The sequence below is a fragment of the Myotis yumanensis genome, unplaced genomic scaffold (assembly GCF_028538775.1).
Source record: "Myotis yumanensis isolate MYYU_CA2020_CCGP unplaced genomic scaffold, mMyoYum1.0.hap1 SCAF_23, whole genome shotgun sequence".
NCBI lineage: Eukaryota > Metazoa > Chordata > Mammalia > Chiroptera > Vespertilionidae > Myotis > Myotis yumanensis.
Window position 1 is genome coordinate 12,349,381 of NW_027223774.1, and position 20,944 is coordinate 12,370,324.

A 20,944-nucleotide genomic window follows, 5' to 3' on the forward strand; every position below is an offset into this window, starting at 1 on the left:
TCTCTGGTTCCCTTGGTAATTATAAAAATTAATATTCCGTCCTGTGTGTATCATTTGCGCATCAGCCCTCCCTCCAAGTCTTTGAACCCACGGAAGCCACACTGGCCGTGGACTCTCACAGAAAATGATATAGGGAAAATTACTCTTCTATTAAAGAAAGACAGTGAGCCCTAACTGGTTTGGCTCAGTGGATATGTTGTGGACCAACATTCACGGGAGTAAGACCACCAACTCCAATTAGGTCTAAAACAGCAAGCGAGGATTTATTGAAACGGGCCAGTGACTGCCTCGGACTTCTCCACACAGGGAGCAAGCCCAAAAGCAGCAGCAACCTTGGGGTCAAGCAAGCTTTTATTTGCACAAACCACAAATATTCATCATAACTGTTACAATGCTCTACAAGCCACAAACATCCTTTTACAAAACTCTATTCAGGGTTCTCACGCACAGGTGTGCTGACCAGGAACTTCCAGGGCCATGCATGGCCACCCATCCTTAGCCATATCCTTGGTCTTGTCAATTCTCAGAACTTGGAACAGGTCACCTCAACCTTTGCTAAGTCTAAAATTTTCCCACTGGTACTTTAAGTTTGCTTTAAGCCTAGTGCACTACAGATAGAGCGTCGGCCTGTGGACTGAAGGGTCCCAGATTCTATTCCAGTCAAGGGCATGTACCTTGGTTGTGGGCACATCCCCAGTAGGGAGTGTGCAGGAGGCAGATGATCGATGTTTCTCTCTCATCGATGCTTCTAACTCTCTATCCCTCTCCCTTCCTCTCTGTAAAAAATCAATAAAATATATTTTAAAAAATAAAATAAAGACAGTGAGTTTTGCAATGTAACACAGCCAAATCATAGACAAATTCATTACTGAACAGGCCCTTTCCATCCCCCAACATGGTCAGAGGCAGGAGTTCCACAGAAGCAGTCCAGGTAGGAATATTTTCTTTTATTACTTGAGAAAATCCTCATGGCAGGTAGGTCTAAATCATTAGTAATGGTGAGACCTTTGATTGAAAATTATCTTTATGTTGGGATGTATTGTTGATCTAGTTTGGGGAAAGAAACATTTGTCAGAATGAGACAGAATAGTAAGAAGCTAGGAAATGGCAAGTGACATGGGGAAACTGAGACAGACAGCTGAACAAAATAGCCAAGCAATTTACAGCCAGTTACAGAAGTTCCCCTCCCTAGAGATAATATCTAGGCCTCTGCTGTATTTGAGCTCCAGGCTCAGAAAAGCAGCAGAAAACATTGTGGCCACACAAGGACCAGCTGTGATGACTGATGCCAACCAATCAATGGAGACCATGACCCTGAAAGGAAACACATGGAAAACTCAAGAATATTCTATTGAGATCTCCCCTAAGACCTCCCCTAAACCCCCAGCAGCATTTAAAAGAACTCAAAACAAAAGACTCAGCATGAGCGCTCTCCTTCCTGGGAGCAAGTCCATGCCTTATCTTCTCTCTCCTTCCCCCAGAGTGTGCCTCACCTAAACTCTAAGGAACCCCCTAAACCTGTCTCCAGCCTGAACTTTCTCTGATTTTCCAATGAGGTAATGGCAGCCCCACCTTGGCCTACTTCTTCCTGATAACATTTCAAGTAATCCCAAGCAGCCAGGCCTTGGCTCTCCTGTTGCTTCATCTATCCTAAGCCCTTCTTTTGTTTCACTACCCACAACTTTAATAAACAGTCTCACAATCACCTTGTGTTCTGAAATCTTTCCTGCATGCAGTCAAGGACCCACCCGTTTCCTGTGGGCCTGAGGTATATCCACTCCAGGCCTGGTCACCATCCAGTAACAAAAGCGTCCACTTGGGACTGGAAAGCCTGTGGAAGCAAGTTCTCCCCTTGAGATTGAGTTGTTTTCAGATCCAGCACAGCCACAGGAACTAGCTGCTACTACTTCTTCAACTTGCTATTTTCCAGCATGTTCCTTGCATCAAACTCTCCATTGGGCTGTGATGTGGTAGGACACATGTTTCTGAGCTCTTTTACCTGCCCACACCTGCAATCATCCACCTGTGGTCACACAAATTCCTCTGAAGCCTAATTTCTCTCCTGGAAAATGAAGTACAGGTACATAAATTCAGGAACATATGGAAATTTTAATCAGATTTGGTCCAAATGACCAAAAGCACATGTGCACATGATAATTTTCTACTTTTCACTTATGTAGTAAGAAGGATTCATTAACAATGTTGAAAAATCAGTCTTCAAATAGTAAAAACCTTCAGACTTAATTCTGGAAATAGGAAGGAAAACTTTTCATTACTTGCCTAAATCCTCTTCCACCCTAAGGTGTGGTGGGGTGAGGTAGTGGACTCAGGCTTAGGAGCCTAGAGGGGCAAGAGAGGCACCATTGTGGAGTAAAACAATTCACCACATGGCCCAGCTGTGGTTTGTAACTGGGTCTGGATTTGGGTTGTATGTGAAGAGGAATTTGAAACAGTTTGTATCAGGAATTACCCACTGATGCACATTTCACATACCATCAATCAGGCATGCACAAAGACTCATGCCTGCTTACATTCAGTGTGATCAAGGCAGCCTGGAGCAGGAACTTCAGACAACCAAGTGTGGGTTCAGGTGATTGGGTACTTACTAAATTATTTAAATTCACTGGCATCATCAGAGAGGCCCCTCAACTACCACTAAAGCCTCCCTTTTTCCTTCTCAAAAGGACATTTAGAACACACACACACACACACACACGCAGACACACACACACACACACACACACACATTATTTATGCCATGAACTATTGATCACAGCCTCATCTGCCAGGTGTCAGTCCAAAAAGCACTTCTTCGAGGAACTCACTCACTCCTAAGATGATGTGAAATCTCTTTGTTACCAACTCCCTTTGGGTCCATTTTATGCACTTTAATAAAAAGTTCAATACTTATCCCTTTAATGTCTGTCCCCTGCCCTAGACTAAACCATGTTTGCCTGGTTGGCAGCTATGCACTCTGTGACCAGCACAGGGCCCAGCCAGAGCATATGCTCTCTGTTTATTGACATCAGCAGCTGTATCCAGGAAGAAAGTGGAGGAGAACCGGATCCAGTTTGATAATGAAGAGTCTGGAAGACCAAATACCTAGAGTAAATCTGATACAAGTGTGCAAGATCTTCACATTGTCAACTTCCAAACATTGCGGATATATAACTCAGGGCCTGGGGACCATTCAGGGGATGAGCCAGACATGACCCAGTCCCCTCAGGTGCAAAGTGGTTGACAAACGTGCCGCTCCCAAGACTCTCTGCCCCCCTTCAGACTACACAGCATTGGAGGGAGGGGTGTGCATGCGTGTGTATGTATGTGTGTGTGTGTGTTGTGTGGGAGTGTGTCCTCCAAAAAAACATGGAAGTCAACAAAGACAGACGTGGACTTCCCTAATGCTCTGTCCTCTCACCTCGAAATTCGCTTGCAGCTGTGGCTCAGTCGGAGCGGTCAACATGCTACTGTCCTGTGACAGGCTGTGAGCCCAGAGATACGGGCCTGGGTTTAAATCACAGTAGGCACCTTCTAGAGGGAGCCGTGGTGGATCGTGGGAGATGATGAGGGGCGGGGTTTCACACCTCCCTACCCCCGGGTTATTGCGGCTTTGTCAGGCTGACACTGCCCATTAGAAAATTGGTCTCTTGACTTGACAGTGTATTTTAAAATGTAAAACACTATAAAGCAAGAACGTAGGTATTTGGCTTTAGAAATTTACAAAAGCCCTGGCTGGTTTGTCTCAGTGGTTGAGTGTCCACCCATGAACCAAGAGGTGACCAGTTCAATTCTGTCACATCCCCAGGTTGCAGTCTCCATTGCCAGGTGGGGTTGTCAATGAGGAACCCGATCAATGATTCTCTTTCACGTATGATGTTTCTAGCTTTCTCTCCCTCTCACTTCATCTCTCTAAAATCAATTGAAACATTTTTTGTAATAAAAAAAGAAAGGATACATTCAACGATTAACAATGAAACATTTTTTACGTTATTACCTAGGATTAAGAAGAAGGAGAAAAATAAATAGATCCTTAAGGCAAATATTTGTGTTTCTCATCATCGATGCACAAAAGGAAAATCAAATGACAGCTGGAGAAAACCCTCTACAGAGTCAATGACTCTGCTCACCGAGTTTCCATTCAGTATGTGACTTTACACTTCTACGGTTAAACGATTTTGCCAAATATTTTGCGAGAAAATTTGAAAACGTCTTTAAAACATTTTCACTGAAAAACATTCCTGTGTGTAAAAGTACACAATTGAAGCAAATAATTGGAAGCCAAACGCAATGTTTCCCCCACTGAAACGTGGTGGGACATTTTTGAGGTCTCTACGTGACAGTATTTTCTGTGTCCACTCTTAGAAGTGTACATATAATCTGATTTAAAAATCAAAAACCAAAACCCCAGTCTGGTGAGCCCTGAATGCTACTCAAACCCGCCTGAACCAGGCCCTGCGCCACGCCAGCCCTCTGCACCAGCAAATCCTTGTGCGACCCGACCCGCCACGGCCTGGCCACTCACTTTCATGTCGCCTCTTTGAGAACGTTTCCACTGTCCACTTTCACCCCAGCAGACGTGGAAGCCCTTCCCGAGGTCCCGGACTCTCCGAACTACAACGCACGGGGCAGGGCCCAGGGTCACAGAAACCCAACTTCCTAAGGAGGGACCCTGTTGAGGGAGGACATTGATGACCAGGGCGGGTCCCAAGGGCTGGAAGGAAAAGACGCCCCAGATCCCTTAGAGTCTGGAACCACCAAGCTTAGATGGAGGGTTGGGACTTGGGCAGAAAAAGGACGCCCAGGACCCTGGACAGAGGCCCTGGGGATCCCAGAATCTTCTCCAGGTGCATGAGTCACTGGAACTTGGGGCTTCCCTGGAGACGAAGCTTGACCGAAACCTGCGCATGCACACAACAGATGAGGGTGCCCTCCTCGCCAACTCTCAGATCATAACAATGTCATTCAGGTGGGAAAGTGCCCACTGACACACCCACGCGCATTCACCCTGGGGTTCCAAACAAGTCCCGGCCCAGTGAGGCCAACCATATGCAGCAGCAGTTTGTCCTAAAAAGATGTGGAGTCCCTGGACCAGGGGCCCATTTGGCCTCCGTTCCCCTAGACACAGCACTGAGCTGTGAGCAGGACTTCATCTGGGAGGAGCATTCCCGGAGACACACGGAGCCTCTCCCCACCTGGGGCCTCCCTACACCTGCACCTGTAATTCATTCACCCCAGAGTCTCACCTCTGCCTTCCTGCTAAACCACACGCACGTGCGCACACAGGGCCCTGGCATCCAGGCAGAGATGGGAGCCCCGCCCTGTAGAGAACCCCTAGTTCTGCTGGATTGTCTCTGAAGCCAACCGGGAACAACGGACTACAGAACGCTGAGCGGAGGCCAGGTTGAATGAAAGCTCCATCGTGTTGTGCTTTGATGGAGGCCAACAGGAGAGTCTGTGTGAACACCTCTCAGGATGAGGGACGCTTGCTGAGGGGGCCCTGCACCCATGTCCCCTAAATCCTCATGGCACTCAGCCCTGAGTGACCACAGTTCCTCACCGGCTCTGTCAGAGGTGGAAGCTGAAGGCCAGGACATTCTCCAATTTACAGTCACCACCTTCCTTGTGTTCCCAGACCCAAACCCCAGCCAGGCCATGGGCCACCAAGCTGGGAACGTCCCTGTCTCCATCCACCTGCCTGTGCTGAGGAAGAGGAGCTCCTGATCTGGCTGTACCGGATGGAGCCCGACGTGCTCACACACACACACAGGCTGAAGTGAGCATGGTCTAATGCTGTGTGACCATGCAAAGGTTTCTAAACACTAACATGATAATAAACACCATAACCACATGATTGATTCTATTTTTAGGGTGAACATATATAGAAGGTAGAGGGCCTCATGATTTATACGGTTCTGGGAGGATCAGTTTCAGTGGTGGAGGGAGGGATCAGGTGAAGGGTCCAAGATAAGGGACAGGAGTGGGACTCAGACAAGGTCTCAGGCAGAGGGTCACAGGAAGTGATGTATGACAGCTGAGAGGTCAGGGCTGAGGGAAGGCAGACAAAGAAGGGCCAGCAGCCAGCCAGGGAAAACCAAAATGAGGAGGGGTAGGTGGTTGGATGTTGGGATCCAACCCCAGCAGGTCCAGGGGTTCCCAAAGGTGTGGACAAAGTCGGCAAAGAAGAAATGACACGGAGACAGCGTTCAGTTGATCAGCAGCCTAGCCAGGTTCTCCAGTCTGGTTCTGTCTTTATTCTCCTATTACATCTGTATTTATACCAGTTCATTTTAATCCTATCCATTCTATTCCAAAGGTTAGGAAGTTTGTTATCTCCATTCCAAGGTCACTACTCTATTGTTCTGTAAAGCTACAAGAAAGTAACTGAAGGAGATTATCCTAAGTAAAGATTATGTAGCTTAAGCATGATTGGTGTTAGTTAAAGTGATTAACTCCCTGCCTGGCACTTAGTTAAGGGGTTTTACTGATTTATTCCCTTCCTTAATCCTGTTAATCCCTAACTCCAGGGAAAAATACCCACCTGGGGAAACAACCTTTCTCGGAGAGGTGACCATGGCTTAAAACACATAGCGCTAAGTAGGGGAGCAAACATATTAAGAACAGTATGCCATATATGCCAGGTCCCTTGAAACATATGCTGTGCAGATGTTTCTTCCCTGCAGTGACTGTGTCAAGCAGCAAGGATGGATCGGCTTCTGACAGTTGGATATGGTGAGACCCTGGGAGACTGAGAGGTTGTGTGAAGGCAGGCCCAGGCTGATGTCAATAGTCACCTTGTCTTCCCCCAGAAGATCATATATAAGAGAGGGGACTCTCCAGCAGTGACACAGGTACATTGGTGAGACACCTGGTCACCATCATCTCCAGGGTTGCCCACAAGATCGCAGACAAGCTGGAGGGTCTCGCTGGTGTGGTGGCCAGCAGCAGGGTCGGAGGCAGGCAGAAGGGGTGACGATGGCCAGGGCGGTGCTGTCTTCCACTGGAAGGGTGTCTTCTGTGAGCCAGTGAGTGACAATAGCAAGTGGGAGGGCAATGGTGTGAGCTAGGGAAGGTGTGAGGAGGGTCTCTCCCTCTGGTGGGTGCGTGACCATCCCCAGAACCATGCAGAAATGAACTAGACACTGAGTCCTGCTGGCCCCAACTGTGACCCACACATGTTGCAGTCAAAGGACCATAATGTAAAGGAGTTGCTAGGACCTGGGCGTGTCTGAGTGTGAAATGAAATGAGTTGGGGACTGGAGAACATCCAGGAGTCCCTGTGGTGTAAACGGGGGAGCAAATCTCTGAGGTCTGTGAGCTCATGGGGGTTTCCTATGTGCGATGGGCTGACTCCCCCAGGAATCTGGGGGTGGTGGGAGAGTAGCTGGGTGCCTCCGGAGAGGCCCTGAGGTCTGGGGGTGAAGGACTGGGCAATGGTAGGACAAACATGTGATAGATTGTTTGTGAGCAGGGTGATCCTGAATACCTGCTAGAAGTGGGTGTAGAGCTAAGTGACTCTGGTGACAATGGATTCCGATCTGGAGAGAGGAATGTGGAGCTGTGTGGTGGGAGGGATGAGGGCAATGCAGGTGCAGTCACCATGGTGAAGGATGGAAAGGAGCCTGAGGTCCCAGGTGAGGAGAAGCCTCTTTGGCCTGGGTTCCTTGGAGAGGAGAGTGAGAACCTGAGTGAGGTGGACATGGAGTTTGGGAACTCAGAGCTTGCGGACTGCTCTGGGGAGGAGCCAGATAGGACCCCACCCTCCTCAGGTGTCCACCTGGTGGAAAAACTTGCCAATCCCGGACTCTGCCCACCTCTTCTGATTACAGCAATGGAGGGAGTGGTGAGTGTGTGTGTGTGTGTGTGTGTGTGTGTGTGTGTGTGTGTGTGTGTGTTGTGTGGGAGTGTGTCCTCCAAAAAACATGGAAGTCAACAAAGTGGACAGACAGGCAGACAGAGGACAAGAGCTCTGTCCTCGAAATTCGCTAGCAGCCGTGGCTCAGATGAAGCGGTCCACACACTGCTGTCCTCTGAGAGGATGTGAGCCCAGAGAGGCGGGCCTGGGTTTAAACCCCAGTGGGCACCGCCTGGGGGGAGCCTCGGTGGATCATGGGATACGAGGGGTGGGGTTTCAAGCCTCCCTACTCCCAGGTTATTCCTGCTTTGTCCAGGTGACTCTGCCCATTAAACAATTGCTCTCTTGACTCGACAGTCTATTTTAAAATGTCGAACACTGTAAGGTGAGAACGTAGGTATTTGGTTTCAGAAATTTACGGACGCCCTGGCCGGTTTGACTCAGTGGTTGAGTGTCCACCCACAAACACAGAGGTCACCGGTTCAATTCTGTCCCCTGCCCAGGATGCAGGCTCCATCGCCAGTTGGGGTTGTCCACAACGCAGCTGATCAATGATTCTCTCTCACCTTTGATGTTTCTATCTTTCTCTCCCTCTCACTTCCTCTCTCTGAAACCAATTAAAACAGCTATTTTAAAAAGGAAATGATGGAAACATTCAAAGATTAACAATGACACTTTATTTATGTTTATTACCTAAGATTAAGAAGATGAAGACAAATAAACATCTCCTTACACCAAATATTTGTGTTTTCCACCATCGATGCACAGAAGGAAAATCAAATGACAGCTGGAGGAAACCCTCCACGGAGTCAGTGACTCTGCTCACCGACTTTCCATTCAGTAGGCGACTTTACATTTCTACGGTGAAATGCTTTTGACAAATATTTTGGGAGAAAATTTGAAAACGTCTTTAAAACATTTTCACTGAAAAACGTTCTAGTATGTGAAAGTACACACATGAAGCAAATAATTGGGAGCCAAACGCAATGTTTCCCCCACTGAAACGTGTTGGGACATTTTTGAGGTCTCTACTTGCAAGTATTTTCGGTGTCTCCTCTTAGAAGTGTCCATATAATCTAATTTAAAAAGCAAAACCCAAAAACTGCAGTCTGATGAGCCCTGAATGCTACTCAAACCCGCCTGACCCCAGGCCCTGGCCATGGCCACCCTCTGCACCAGCAAATCCGTGCGCGACCCGACCCGCCACGGCCCTGCCACCCACTTTCATGGCGCCTCTTTGAGGACGTTTTCACTGTCCACTTTCACCCCAGCAGACGTGGAAGCCCGTCCCGAGGTCCTGGACGCTCCTAACTACAGCACATGGGAAGGGGCCCGGGGTCACAGAAGCCCAGCTTCCTAAGGAGGGACCGGGTTGAGGGAGGACATTGGTGTCCAAGGCGGATACCAAGAGCTGGGAGGAAAAGAAGCCCCAGAGCCTGGAGGGTCTGGAACCACCCCGCTTGGTTGCAGGGTCTGCAGGCCTTGGGCAGGAAAAGAAACGCCCAGGACCCTGGACAGAGGCCCTCTGGGTCCCAGAATCTTCTCCAAGTGCATGAGTCATTAGAACCTGGGTTTCCCTGGAGAGGAAGCCTGAGCGCCACCTGCTGCCTGCTGCGGGGACCCGCGCATGCGCACCACAGGGGAGGGCGCCCTCCCCACCCACTGCCAGATCAGAACAAGGTCATTCAGGTGGGAAAGTGCCCACTTCCGAACACTTGCGCATTCACCCGGTGGTTGCGGGCAAGTCCCCGCCCACCACAGGCCAACCACCCGCAGCAGCACTTTGTCCTGAAAGGATGTGGAGTCCCTGGACCAGGGGCCCATTTGGCCTCCGTTCCCTCAGACACAGCACTGAGCTGTGAGCAGGACTTCATCTGGGAGGAGCATCCGGGAGACACACGGAGCCTCTCCCCACCTGGGGCCTCCCTACACCTGCACCTGTAATTCATTCACCCCAGCGTCTCACCTCTCGCTTCCAGCTAAAACACATGCGCATGCGCACACAGGGCCCAGGCATCCAGGCAGAGATGGGAGCCCCGCCCTGTAGAGAATCCCTAGTTCTGCTGGATTGACTCAGAAGCCAACCGGGAACAACGGACCACTGAACTCTGAGCGGAGGCCAGGGTGAATGAAAGCTCCATCGTGCTGTGCTTTGAAGGAGGCCAACAGGAGAGTCTGTGTGAACACCTCTCAGGATGAGGGACGCTTGCTGAGGGGGCCCTGCACCCATGTCCCCTGAATCCTCATGGCACTCAGCCCTGAGTGACCACAGTTCCTCACCGGCTCTGTGAGAGGTAGAAGCTGAAGGCCAGGACTTTCTCCAACTTACAGTCACCACCCTCCTTGTGTTCCCAGACCCAGACCCCAGCCAGGCCATGGGCCACCAAGCCGGGAACATTCCTGTCTCATCCACCTGCCTGTGCTGAGGATGAAAAGCTCCTGATCTGCCTGTACCGTTGTGGGCCTGACGTGCTCACACACACACAGGCTGAAGTGAGCGTGGTCTAATGTTGTGTGATCAAGTCAACCCCAGGCACTGAGCAGGAACGGGTGGCCGGGCTGTGTGACTTCAACCCTAAGTCCAGCAAGCAGGCCAAAGACGTCTCCGGCATGCGCTCTGTACTCATCTCCCTCAAGCAGGCCCCCGTTGATGCACAGAAGAGCCAAGCAGTGAAACATTACATCTGCAATATCTTAATCCTACTCAGTGAAGCTCTTCACCTATTTGTATTAATTATGTTGAGTTCTTTTGGACCAAACCTTTTGTCTTTAGAGTTACTCATTGTTTGTGATTGCATGTTTCTTCCTTCAACTGTGTTCGTCTGGGTAGAGACGAGGGGGAGGTGGCAGCAGGGGGAGGGAAGACTCCCACGGTAGCCTCAACCTGTGCTTTTTGTGCATTATTCTGAGAATAACTTTGTTTCAAACAATTAAAAAAAGAAAAAACCAGAGTCTGGTCACTACATCCAGGTGTATAAATTATTCTTGTTTTAATAACATTTTTTATCCTCCCTGGTCTAAAATGGTGACAATTCATTACCAAACATGCCCAGGCTTCTGCCCACATAAATTGGAAAAATCTTGCAATTGTTTGAATAATAGAAAAATCTTTGAGGCAAATCCTTTTAGTTCTTGAAATAGTCCTTGGATTACAACTTTTTAAGTGCTCCCTGGCCAAGTGGCTCAGTTGGTTCGAACATCATTCTGTGCACCAAGAAGTTTCAGGTCCAGCTCCTAGTCATGGCACCTATGGGAGGCAACCAACTGCTGTTTTTCTCTCACATTGATGTTTCTCTCTCTCTCTCTCTCTCTATCTCTCTCTCTCTCTCTCTCTATCTTCCTCTCTCTCTGTCCCCTCACTTCCTCTCTCTCTAAAAATCAATGAAAATATATTCTCAGGTGAGGATTTAAAAAAAATTTTTAAATGCTGGCCTTGTCATTTTCTTTATTTTCCCCAGTGCATCTTACACACAACCAGGCACAGTGTCAATATATACTAAACATCCTTATCATAAGGGAAGAATTAAGACTTCCCCTAATTTTCCTCCAAGTCTAAAGTTTCTTCTCCAAACCACCAATTATAGCTCTATGTGTGCAGACAGATGCCTAACGTCTTAGTTTAGCTCTCTGAACTTGGGGAAGGATTTTGCTTCAGAGTTTCTAACATATCCTAAGCACTACATCATAAGACTATGGTTCCAATGTCTTCTTAGATATTTCATGACACTGTCTCTCACCCCTTATATCAGAGAATGTTTATCCTCTTTGATACCCTGATCTCTCCCACAATATTCTCACACCCCTCTTGCTGATAACCACATACTCTCCCCCCCCACCACCACTCTTTTTTCCCTCTGAAGCAAGAAGCAAATCTTGTTGTGTTTTCAGGAGTTTTAATGACCAAGTGTGGGGGAAGGGTGAGAACCCATGTTGTTAGTGAGCTCTGGGAATCACAAAGTCACTTAGGTGGAGGGGTCTCCTTGACAACGGGGAGTCTGGCCGCATCCTTCTCTAAGTGATAGTCACTGAGGTCAGGGAGACATCTTTCCATATGTGGATCATCTTCACATATCCTGGATCAAGTCGATGGGGAAAAGTGTAATATTGGCGACCATTTACTGTTACCTGGAAGAGAATGTGTGTCAGAAATATAGCATGCCACCAAACAAACTTGCCGCCTTCCTTTTCTTTCCTACTCTATACACACTCCATCCACAAGAAACACCCAGTTACACTCTAAAACCCAATAGACATGCTTTTTTTAATAACCTACCTTTAGTGACGATTTCAGACAGTTAGTCACCCTATTTTCTGTGTTTCTCATTCTTCCACTGAGGTGTTAGCACTCTATGTTGCACTGTCTATGTTTGCCTGGGCTTCCCTCTGGCCAGGAACTGTTTCATGAATTGGGAGTCTCGGTCTTGCACAGGGTATCATAGGCTAATTGGTCATTTAGTGTTTATTGAGTGCATTCATTTTAGATCTGCTAAATTTTACTGCCATTTACTCCTGATGGAGAGAGAGAGAGAGAGAGAGAGAGAGAGAGAGAGAGAGAGAGAAGAGAGTGGGAGAGAGAGAGAGATGTGAGATTTAATTGGTTGCCTCATCTTGCACACCAATGGGGACAGAGATTGAATCTGTAACCCAAATACATATCCTTGACTGAGAATTGAACCTGAGATCCTCCAGTGTGCAGGCCAAAACTCTAACTACTGAGCCAAAACTTGAATATTCCTAAAGAGAGGAATAGTACATATGATTAAGATGAGGATATTTTTATTCAGCTTATAAGCAGATGGAACAACATCTCACTTCAATCACAGCACATTAAATCTTTTTGCTTCTCCAATGATACTTCTATCATTTATACATACACTTTATGGGTGTGGTTATGGAGAAAAGTGGACTTTTTAGGTCATAATTTTTCAAATTTAAAATGCACACACTTTTTTTAACCGGTTATGCAATTCCTCTGAAATTATCCTCCCTTCTAAGAATAAGAAGGTTGATAATGACAAAAATGTGATATAGAATCAAGCATCATTCATGAGAGCAAAATATGGAGACCACCTAAATGTGCATGAATAAGGGTCAAGTTAAATTATTCTGTAAATGCTTCTATTGGAATATTATGCAAACATTAGTAAATATTGGGGCATCACAAACAATCATGTTAGTTTCTCTAACACACATTCTTTGACAACAAATAAAATCTAGTCATCAGTGTGTGATTTCTAGAGAAACTTATAATATCATTTGTTTAAAAATAAAAGCAGAGATAAATAATAGATAGATAGATAGATAGATAGATAGACAGACAGACAGACAGACAGACTTGAACAAGCATGTAGTATCACTGGAAGGAGCATAAAGGAATTAGTAAAGTGTTGCTCTGGAGAGAGGGACTGGGTTTGGGAATGTAGGAAAGACTTAATTTTAGACGGAGTATAATTATTTATATGCATATTTTCACAATCTCCTACATGAAAACTGGAGGAATGACAGCATAGGTAGAAATGATGGCTGTAAGTGAATAAGGCATTGAGAATAAGGCATGTGTGCTGATCTTGACCTGCTTAGATTTTGAAAAGGACCTGAGCATGGCAGAACAAGCAGAGGGTGCTGTGTGATGAGAGGGGCAGAAGATGAACCACAAGTGATTCTGGGGGCCAGACCAGGGAGAGCTGTGTGCTCCTGTGAGAGCCCTGAGAGCCCATGTAGTAGATGTTCCTGGGCACACTCACCTGGTACTCCTTTAACAGCACCAAGATGCCCAGTTCAAAGTGGTGGCCATTCTCAAAGGGCATAACAGGGGATCGCACTTCTTGACCCCACTTCCCACCCTTACGAATGTTCATGATCACATGCTTGCCAAAGCACACGCGGAAATGGAAAGCGATGTCTGAGTCCTCTTGAGTTCCAGTGTGGAAATCCACAAAGAGTTCTGGGCGCATACTGAAGGCAAAGCACACAGCATGTTGAGCAGGACTCTTCATCATGGGGGCCCACATTCGACACACATGTACACACCCTCTCAACTCCTCCTGTTGGAAGGAAGGCCTTGCTGGGTGACACTGCAGTACGTTTCCCTGTGTGGCTGCTTCAGCTTGTCCGGCCCAGGCTGGGGAGAGGCCTCATCTCTTAGCCCAGGACTCACACTGAGCAGCAGTCACTGACCTGGGACTACTTTTCATGCCCTGGAAATACTGTGTTTATTGATAATAAACCTCAGCTCCAATGCCTGAGTGACCCCAACCCCCAGACTTCAACACTTGCCCACAGACATGCACATGTAGGTTTAATGCCTGGCACCATATGTGTCTCCAGAACCTGCATCTGCATTGTGCTACCATTATGCTAATTACATACTTTAACCTCAGTCATGAATGAAGTGACCCCCAAAGCTCTAATAATCACACTTCTCCTCTGCATGGGCTACAGATACTCACCTGAACGACTTGGTAGGTGTCCCTTGGATTTTCACTGAAGAACCAACAGGCAAGAATACAGTTCTTTTATATGGGACCTGCCATGGGAGATGAAAGTGGTTGAGAGGGGCAAGGCCAGGTGAGGTCTCCCATCCTATAACAGTTCCCAGTGGCAAAGCAGGTTATACATCAAAGGACATGCTCTGAGGACCCTCTTCTTTCCAACTCACCACAGGCAGGTCCCTGTGTCTTTGAAGAAATGAGAATGTTGAAGTTCACAGCAAGAGTGCAAAGCCAGGTGGCCTGGATTCTAATGCTGATTCTGCCTCTTACGACCAATGAGAACTGAGTTCCATTACTTGAATGCTCCCTGCCTCCCTTTTCTCAGTACAAGAAGGATTATGAAAATTCCGATTTGATAAGATGCTCTCAGGAATAGCTGAGCTAATAGATGTAAAACCTTCAGCATGGTCCCTGGCAGGTGTGGGGTCTATACAGGGGTGACATAGCGGAAGGGGAGGGCCCCTTCTGGAATACTACCCTCCCATCAGTTTTTATCTGAAGATAAGGCTTTAGAATATAAAAGTATAAAATATAAAAATCCACTCCAATATAAGACAGTTGTTTAAAGGGAGAGAGAAATAATGGAAAAGGTGACTCCTGTGGGTGGCATGTATATGCATCAGAATTTTCAAGGGCAATGGTGTCCTTTCAGGAATGTGTACTAGTTGCTGAGGACAGTCAGTACCTGCACACAGGGCAGGAGACAGGAAAAGAATTAGATAGAATCTACAGGTTGTTCCCTGATATCGACTGTAAGCTTTGTCTGGACTGAGGCTGGTTTTGTTCCTTCCATCTTCAGGTGACCCATTCTCTGAAACCAGTTCTCCCAACCACCTTCCCCAGAGAGCCCGGATCTGCTTACTGTTTTTTTTTCCTTAGGACAAAGGAAGGACTAGCTGGGCGAGGAGACCTGAGGCAGGAGCAGGGGTTACTGTGTGCTGACCTAGACAGGAGATCTTGTGCTGCACAGTCGGAGTTTACCTTCCCCAGCCTTCTTGAGAAGAGGCATCTGAGGACTGACTCATTCTGCTCTCATTAATGCTCAGGGAGGAGTCCTGGGAAACCCACTCTTCCCAAGACCTCCAGTTCTGCCCACCAGGAGCCACAATGATACACATGGAAAGAACAACAGCTGCTTAAATAGTCACTGCCATGTACAGGAGAAGCCTCAGAACGAGACACAGCTACACACATATTCATAGTTCAACATGCAGTCATAGATCATCATACACACACAGTTACACAAAGACATGGGACTCACCATTTCACACATACTTCCCAACACTACTACTCATGATGACATGCACAGCTGTTCAACCACTGCCCCAGCTGCACTCACACACACATACTCAGAGGCATGAAGACAAATGTGCAATCTTACCCCTTGCACCTATGCTCACACTCCCTCATCCCAGTCAGCTGTTCACTTCCCACACAAAGTTACAGTGTCTCAATAGAGTTCACCCTCAGTCACATACCACCAAATGCTGATTAACAAAGACAGAGAGATGGGATAGCTTAGGAAAGTTTTGCAAATGACCAAGTAATTAGAACACATTCACAACTCCCAGTAAAACATTCCCAATATTTTCATCTCAGAATATCTCAAACCCATTCATCCTTCCCTTATGGGACCGGGGATCATTGAAGGCTGTGCCTTTTCTACTCACCGGTAACGCTGCCATTATTGTGCCTTCTGCTGGGAAGCTCTTCCAAACTGTGTGTAGTTGTGTGTGTGTGATCGCTGCAAGTGGCAGGTTATAAATTATTTCTGGAAGCCCCGCCCTCTGGCTTCCTTTCAGTCTCTAAGTCTCTTCTAGAAAGATTCCAAGCAGGTGAGAAGGCATGGGGTATCATAAATAGAATCAATCACAACTTGTCCTTGAAAAGGATGTGTTGTGATGCAATAGAAACTTCAGTGAGGAAATTGGGGTGAGGAAGGATTAGCAGGAAAAATGCATGAATAAGGGTGATGAAATGAGTGGGTGAGTGGGTCTAAAATTCAGCCTACGTGTGCCTCACTAAATATTTATCTCTCAGAGCAGAACCCATCCAAAAGGTAGACATTTTTCTAACTTGAACAGTGGCAAAGAATTGGTGGTCCTGGAGGTAAGGACTCCCTTCCAGAGGTCCTGGGAGATCATAGAAATTGATCCTCAGCAGCCCTGGAGATAGAGAGAAAGTCTTTGTTTCATTTCCTTTCCACAGTAGGTCCCTTGGCTCTGCTAATGTCAACAGTGTTTTAGCCTTTGTGTTTCACCCTCTTGGTCAACTTCCAACATACATCAAACAAGACTGGACATTTAAGATGAAAAGTTATTTTTATTAATAACACTTGAATAAGTATGATTTAATCATGATGACCTATTCAATAAATTATACCACACCCAATTAATGACACATTTTAGAGTCATTAAAAAAGTTAAAGAAACATTAAAGAACAAGTTAAATTACGAAGTTTTCCAACATTAAGATTTCCAAATGGAACGCAATGAACAAAATAAACTGATGAACAAAATAGAAACAGAGGCAGGATACATGGAACAGACTGACACTTACCTGAAGGAGTAGATGAAAGAAGGTGAAGGGGTTAGCCAAAGGACATATATGCATAACCCATAGACACAGACAACAGTGTGGTGATGGTGAGAGGGAAGGGGGTCAGTGGCTGGGTGGAGGTGGGCAAAGGGGGAAAACGGGGACATCTGTAACACTGTCAACAATAAAAGTAAAGTTAAAAAAATTTTAAATTGAAAGATTCTTAATTGGGCCTCTCTTGCCACTGGGAACTCATGGAATATTGCCACCAGGGGAGCAAGCCCAAGCAAACCTGCTCGAGAGGCCAGGTAGAGAACTAAGGCTCCTTTGTCAACTGTTAGACATGTGAGTGAGGCCATCAGGGACTGTCCAATCTCAAGAAGTCACCAGCTTACTACACCCACATGAGAGAGGAGAAGAAACCTACAGAAGATCCCTTCAGCTAAGCCCAGCCCAAATTGTCAACCACAAAATCATGATCTCACAGACTCATTACTGTTTCTAGCAACTAGACAACAGCAATAGATAAGGAATATAATTCTGAAATATTTACAGATAAATTTACTGATGTTTAGGTATTTGTTTCAAAAGAAACCAGAGGTGCTCTAGCCAGGCTGGCTCAGGTGGTGAAGGCACTGTCCCATACAATGAAAAAAAAAAGTTACAAATTTGGTATGATTCCCATCCTGAGTACCTGGGTTTCATGTTGGATCTCTGGTTGGGGCACATATGGGAGGCAATCTCTCTGTCTCTCTCTGTCTCTGTCTCTCTCTCTCTTTCTCTCTCTCTCTCTCTCTCTCTCTCCCTTCTCCTCTCTTTAAAAAATCAATATACATATACTTGAGTGAGGATTAAAGATAAAAGAAGAAGCCAATGGTGAGGTGAATAGAGTTACAGATGAACAAGATGGGTTACATGATGATAGCTGTTAAAGCTGATGAGTACATGAGGGTTTATTGTACTATTGTCTCTACATTTGGTTATGTTTGAAAGGGAAATTTCACATAATAAATAATTAAAGGAAAAGAGCGGAAGGAAAGGAGATAGGGAAAAGGAAGGCAAGAAGGAATATTACTCTTCTATTAAAGAAAAATAGTGCGTTCTGCAATGTAGCACAACCAAGTCATAGACAAATTCATTACTGAAAAGACTCCTGACTCCTGGGCCAACCCCTTTCCATCCCCCAACATGGTCAGAGGCAGGCAAGTCCCACAGGGAAGCAGTCCAGGTAGGAATATTTTCTTTTATTACTTCAGAACATCCTCATGGCAGGTAGGTCTAAGTCATTAGTAATGGCAAGACCTTTAATGAAAAATGATCTTTATTTGTTGGGATTGTTGATCTAGTTTAGGGGAAGAAATATTTGGCAGAAAGAGACAGAATAGTAAGAAGCTAGGGAAAGTTTTTGTCAAGTGGAATGGGGAAACTGAGACAGACAGCTGAAAAAACTAGATGAGCAATTTACATCCACAGAAGGTCGCCTCCCTAGAGATAATATCTAGGCCTCTGTTGTATTTGAGCTCTAGGCTCAGAAAAGCAGCAAAATCCGGTGAGCCACACAAGGACCAGCTTCAATGACTAATGTCTCCCTGGTGCCAACCAGTCAGTGAAGACCATGACCCTGAAAGGAAACACATGGAAAACTCAAGAATATTCTATTGAGATCTCTCCTAAGACCTCCCTAAACTCCCAGCCTTTAAAAACCCTCAAAACAAAGGAACCCGCATGAGCCCTCTCCTTCCTGGGAGCACACCCATACCTTTCCCTCTCCTCTCTCCTTCCCCCAGAGTGTGCATCACCTAAACTCTAAGGGACTCCCCTGAACTTGTCTCCAGCCCCACATTTCTTTGCATTTCCAGTGAGCTAACGGCAGCCCCACCTTGGCTTGCTTCTTCCGGATAATGTTTCTAGTGACCCAATCAGCCCAGCCTTGACCTACTTCTTCCTGATAACATTTCTAGTGAATCCAAGCAGCCCCGCCTTGGCTTTTCTGTTGCTTCATCTATCCTAAGCCCTTCTTTTGTTTCACCACCCACAACTTTCATTAACAGTCTCACAATCACCTTGTGTTGTGAAATCTTTCCTGCATGATGTCAAGAACCCACCCATTACCTGTGGGCTCTAGGTTTATCCACTCCAGGCCTGGTCACCGTCCCATGACAAAAGTATCCACTCAGGACTGGAAAGCCTATGGAAGCAAGTTCTCTCCTTGAGGTTGGATTGTTTTCAGATTCAGCACAGCCACAGAAACTGGCCTATAGTACTTGTTCTACTTGCTATTTTCCAGCATGTTCCTTGCATCAGATTCTCTGTTGGGCCATGATGTGGTAGGACCCAAGTTTCTGAGTCCTTTGACCTGCCCACACCTGCAATCACCCACCTGTGATCACACAAGTTCTTCATAGGAAGCCTAATTTAAAGAAAATGAAGTACAAGTACATAAATTCAGGAACATATGAATATTTTAATCAGATTTTCTCCAAATGACCAAAAGCACATGTCGAAATGAGAATTTTATACTTTCAACTTATGTAGTAAGAAGGATTCATTAACAATGTTGAAAAATCACTCTCCCAATACTATAAAACTTCAGACTTAATTCTGAAAATAATAAGGAAAACTTTTCTTTTTTAAAAAAATTGTTTTATTGCTTAAAGTATCACAAAGGGTATTACATATGTCTCCTTTTTTCCCCCGCCCTTGACAATCCCCTGGCCTCCGCTGTCCCCCAGTGTCTTATGTCCATTGGTTATGCTTATATGCATGCATACAAGTCCTTCGGTTGATCTCTTACCCCCCCCTCTTACCGCCCCCCCATGTGCCCCAGCCTTCCCGTTTGTAGTTTGACAGTCTGTTCGAGGCAGCTCTGTTTCTGTATCTATTTTTGTTCATAAGTTTATAATGGTCTTCATTATCCATGAATGAGTGAGATCATGTGGTATTTTTCCTTCATTGACTGGCTCATTTCACTTAGCATAATGCTCTCCAGTTCCATCCATGCTGTTGCAAATGGTAAGAGTTCCTTCTTTTTTACAGCAGCATAGTATTCCATTGTGTAGATGTACCACAGTTTTCTAATCCATTCATCTACTGATGGGCACTTAGGCTGTTTCCAGATCTTAACTATAGTGAATTGTGCTGCTAAGAACATAGGGGTGCATATATCCTTTCTGATTGGTGTTTCTGGTTTCATGGGATATATTCCTAGAAGTGAGATCAGAGGATCCAATGGGAGTTCCATTTTTAGTTTTTTGAGGAAACTCCATACTGTCTTCCATAGTGGCTGCACCAGTCTACATTCCCACCAGCAGTGCACAAGTGTTCCTTTTTCTCCACATCCTCAACAGCACTTGTCGTCTGTGGATTTGTTGATGATAGCCATTCTGACAGGTGTGAGATGGTACCTCATTGTTGTTTTGATTTGCATCTCTTGGATGATTAGTGATTTTGAGCAAGTTTTCATATGTCTCTTGGCTTTCTGAATGTCCTCTTTTGAAAGGTGTCTATTTAGGTCCTTTGCCCATTTTTTGATTGGATTGTTTATCTTCCTTTTGCTAAGTTGTATGGGTTCCCTATAAATTTTGGAGATTAGGCCATTATCAGATACGACATTGGCAAATATGTTTTCCCACACAGTGGGTTTTCTTGTTGTTCTGTTGATGGTTTCTTTTGCTGTGCAGAAGCTTTTTATTTTGATGTAGTCCCATTTGTTCATTTTCTCTTTAGTTTCAAGTGCCCTAGGAGCTTTATCAGTGAAGAAATTGCTACGGCATATGTCTGAGATTTTGTTGCCTTTGGATTTTTCTAGTATTTTTATGGTTTCCCGGCGTACATTTAAGTCCTTTATTCATTTTGAGTTTATTTTTGTGTATGGTGTAAGTTGGTAGTCTAGTTTCATTTTTTGCATGTATCTGGCCAATTTTCCCAACACCATTTATTGAAGAGACTATCTTGGCTCCATTGTATGTTCTTGCCTCCTTTGCCAAATATTAATTGAGCATAATGTTTCAGGCTGATTTCTGGGCTCTCTATTCTATTCCATTGATCTCTATGTCTGTTCTTG

The 20,944-nt window shown here is 45.8% G+C and overlaps 1 protein-coding gene across 2 annotated transcripts; it reads right to left on the reverse strand.

Annotated features, from left to right (window-relative positions):
- Positions 1-11,738: 11,738 nt before the first annotated feature.
- Positions 11,739-16,092, reverse strand: LOC138999699 (galectin-10-like). 2 transcript variants are annotated; one of them, XR_011469430.1, is made up of 5 exons: positions 16,014-16,092; positions 14,302-14,378; positions 13,597-13,807; positions 12,126-12,361; positions 11,739-11,977 (listed from the first exon to the last, which is right to left on the reverse strand). XR_011469430.1 is itself a non-coding variant. In XM_070401897.1 (4 exons), exons 1-4 carry the CDS (start codon positions 16,026-16,028, stop codon positions 11,864-11,866), a joined length of 417 nt encoding a protein of 138 aa, XP_070257998.1. In that variant the 5' UTR covers positions 16,029-16,092; the 3' UTR covers positions 11,739-11,863. The 2 variants fall into 2 exon arrangements, 1 of the variants encoding a protein (XP_070257998.1); XM_070401897.1 differs by lacking the exon at positions 12,126-12,361.
- Between the last annotated feature and the right edge of the window lie 4,852 nt (positions 16,093-20,944).

Coding starts and splice junctions, on each gene's coding strand:
- LOC138999699 (XM_070401897.1), bottom strand. Junction 13,808..14,301: donor ACACCTACCAAGTCGTTCAG/GTGAGTATCTGT, acceptor CTTTGCCTTCAG/TATGCGCCCAGAACTCTTTG. Junction 11,978..13,596: donor TGCTGTTAAAGGAGTACCAG/GTGAGTGTGCCC, acceptor ATTCTCTTCCAG/GTAACAGTAAATGGTCGCCA.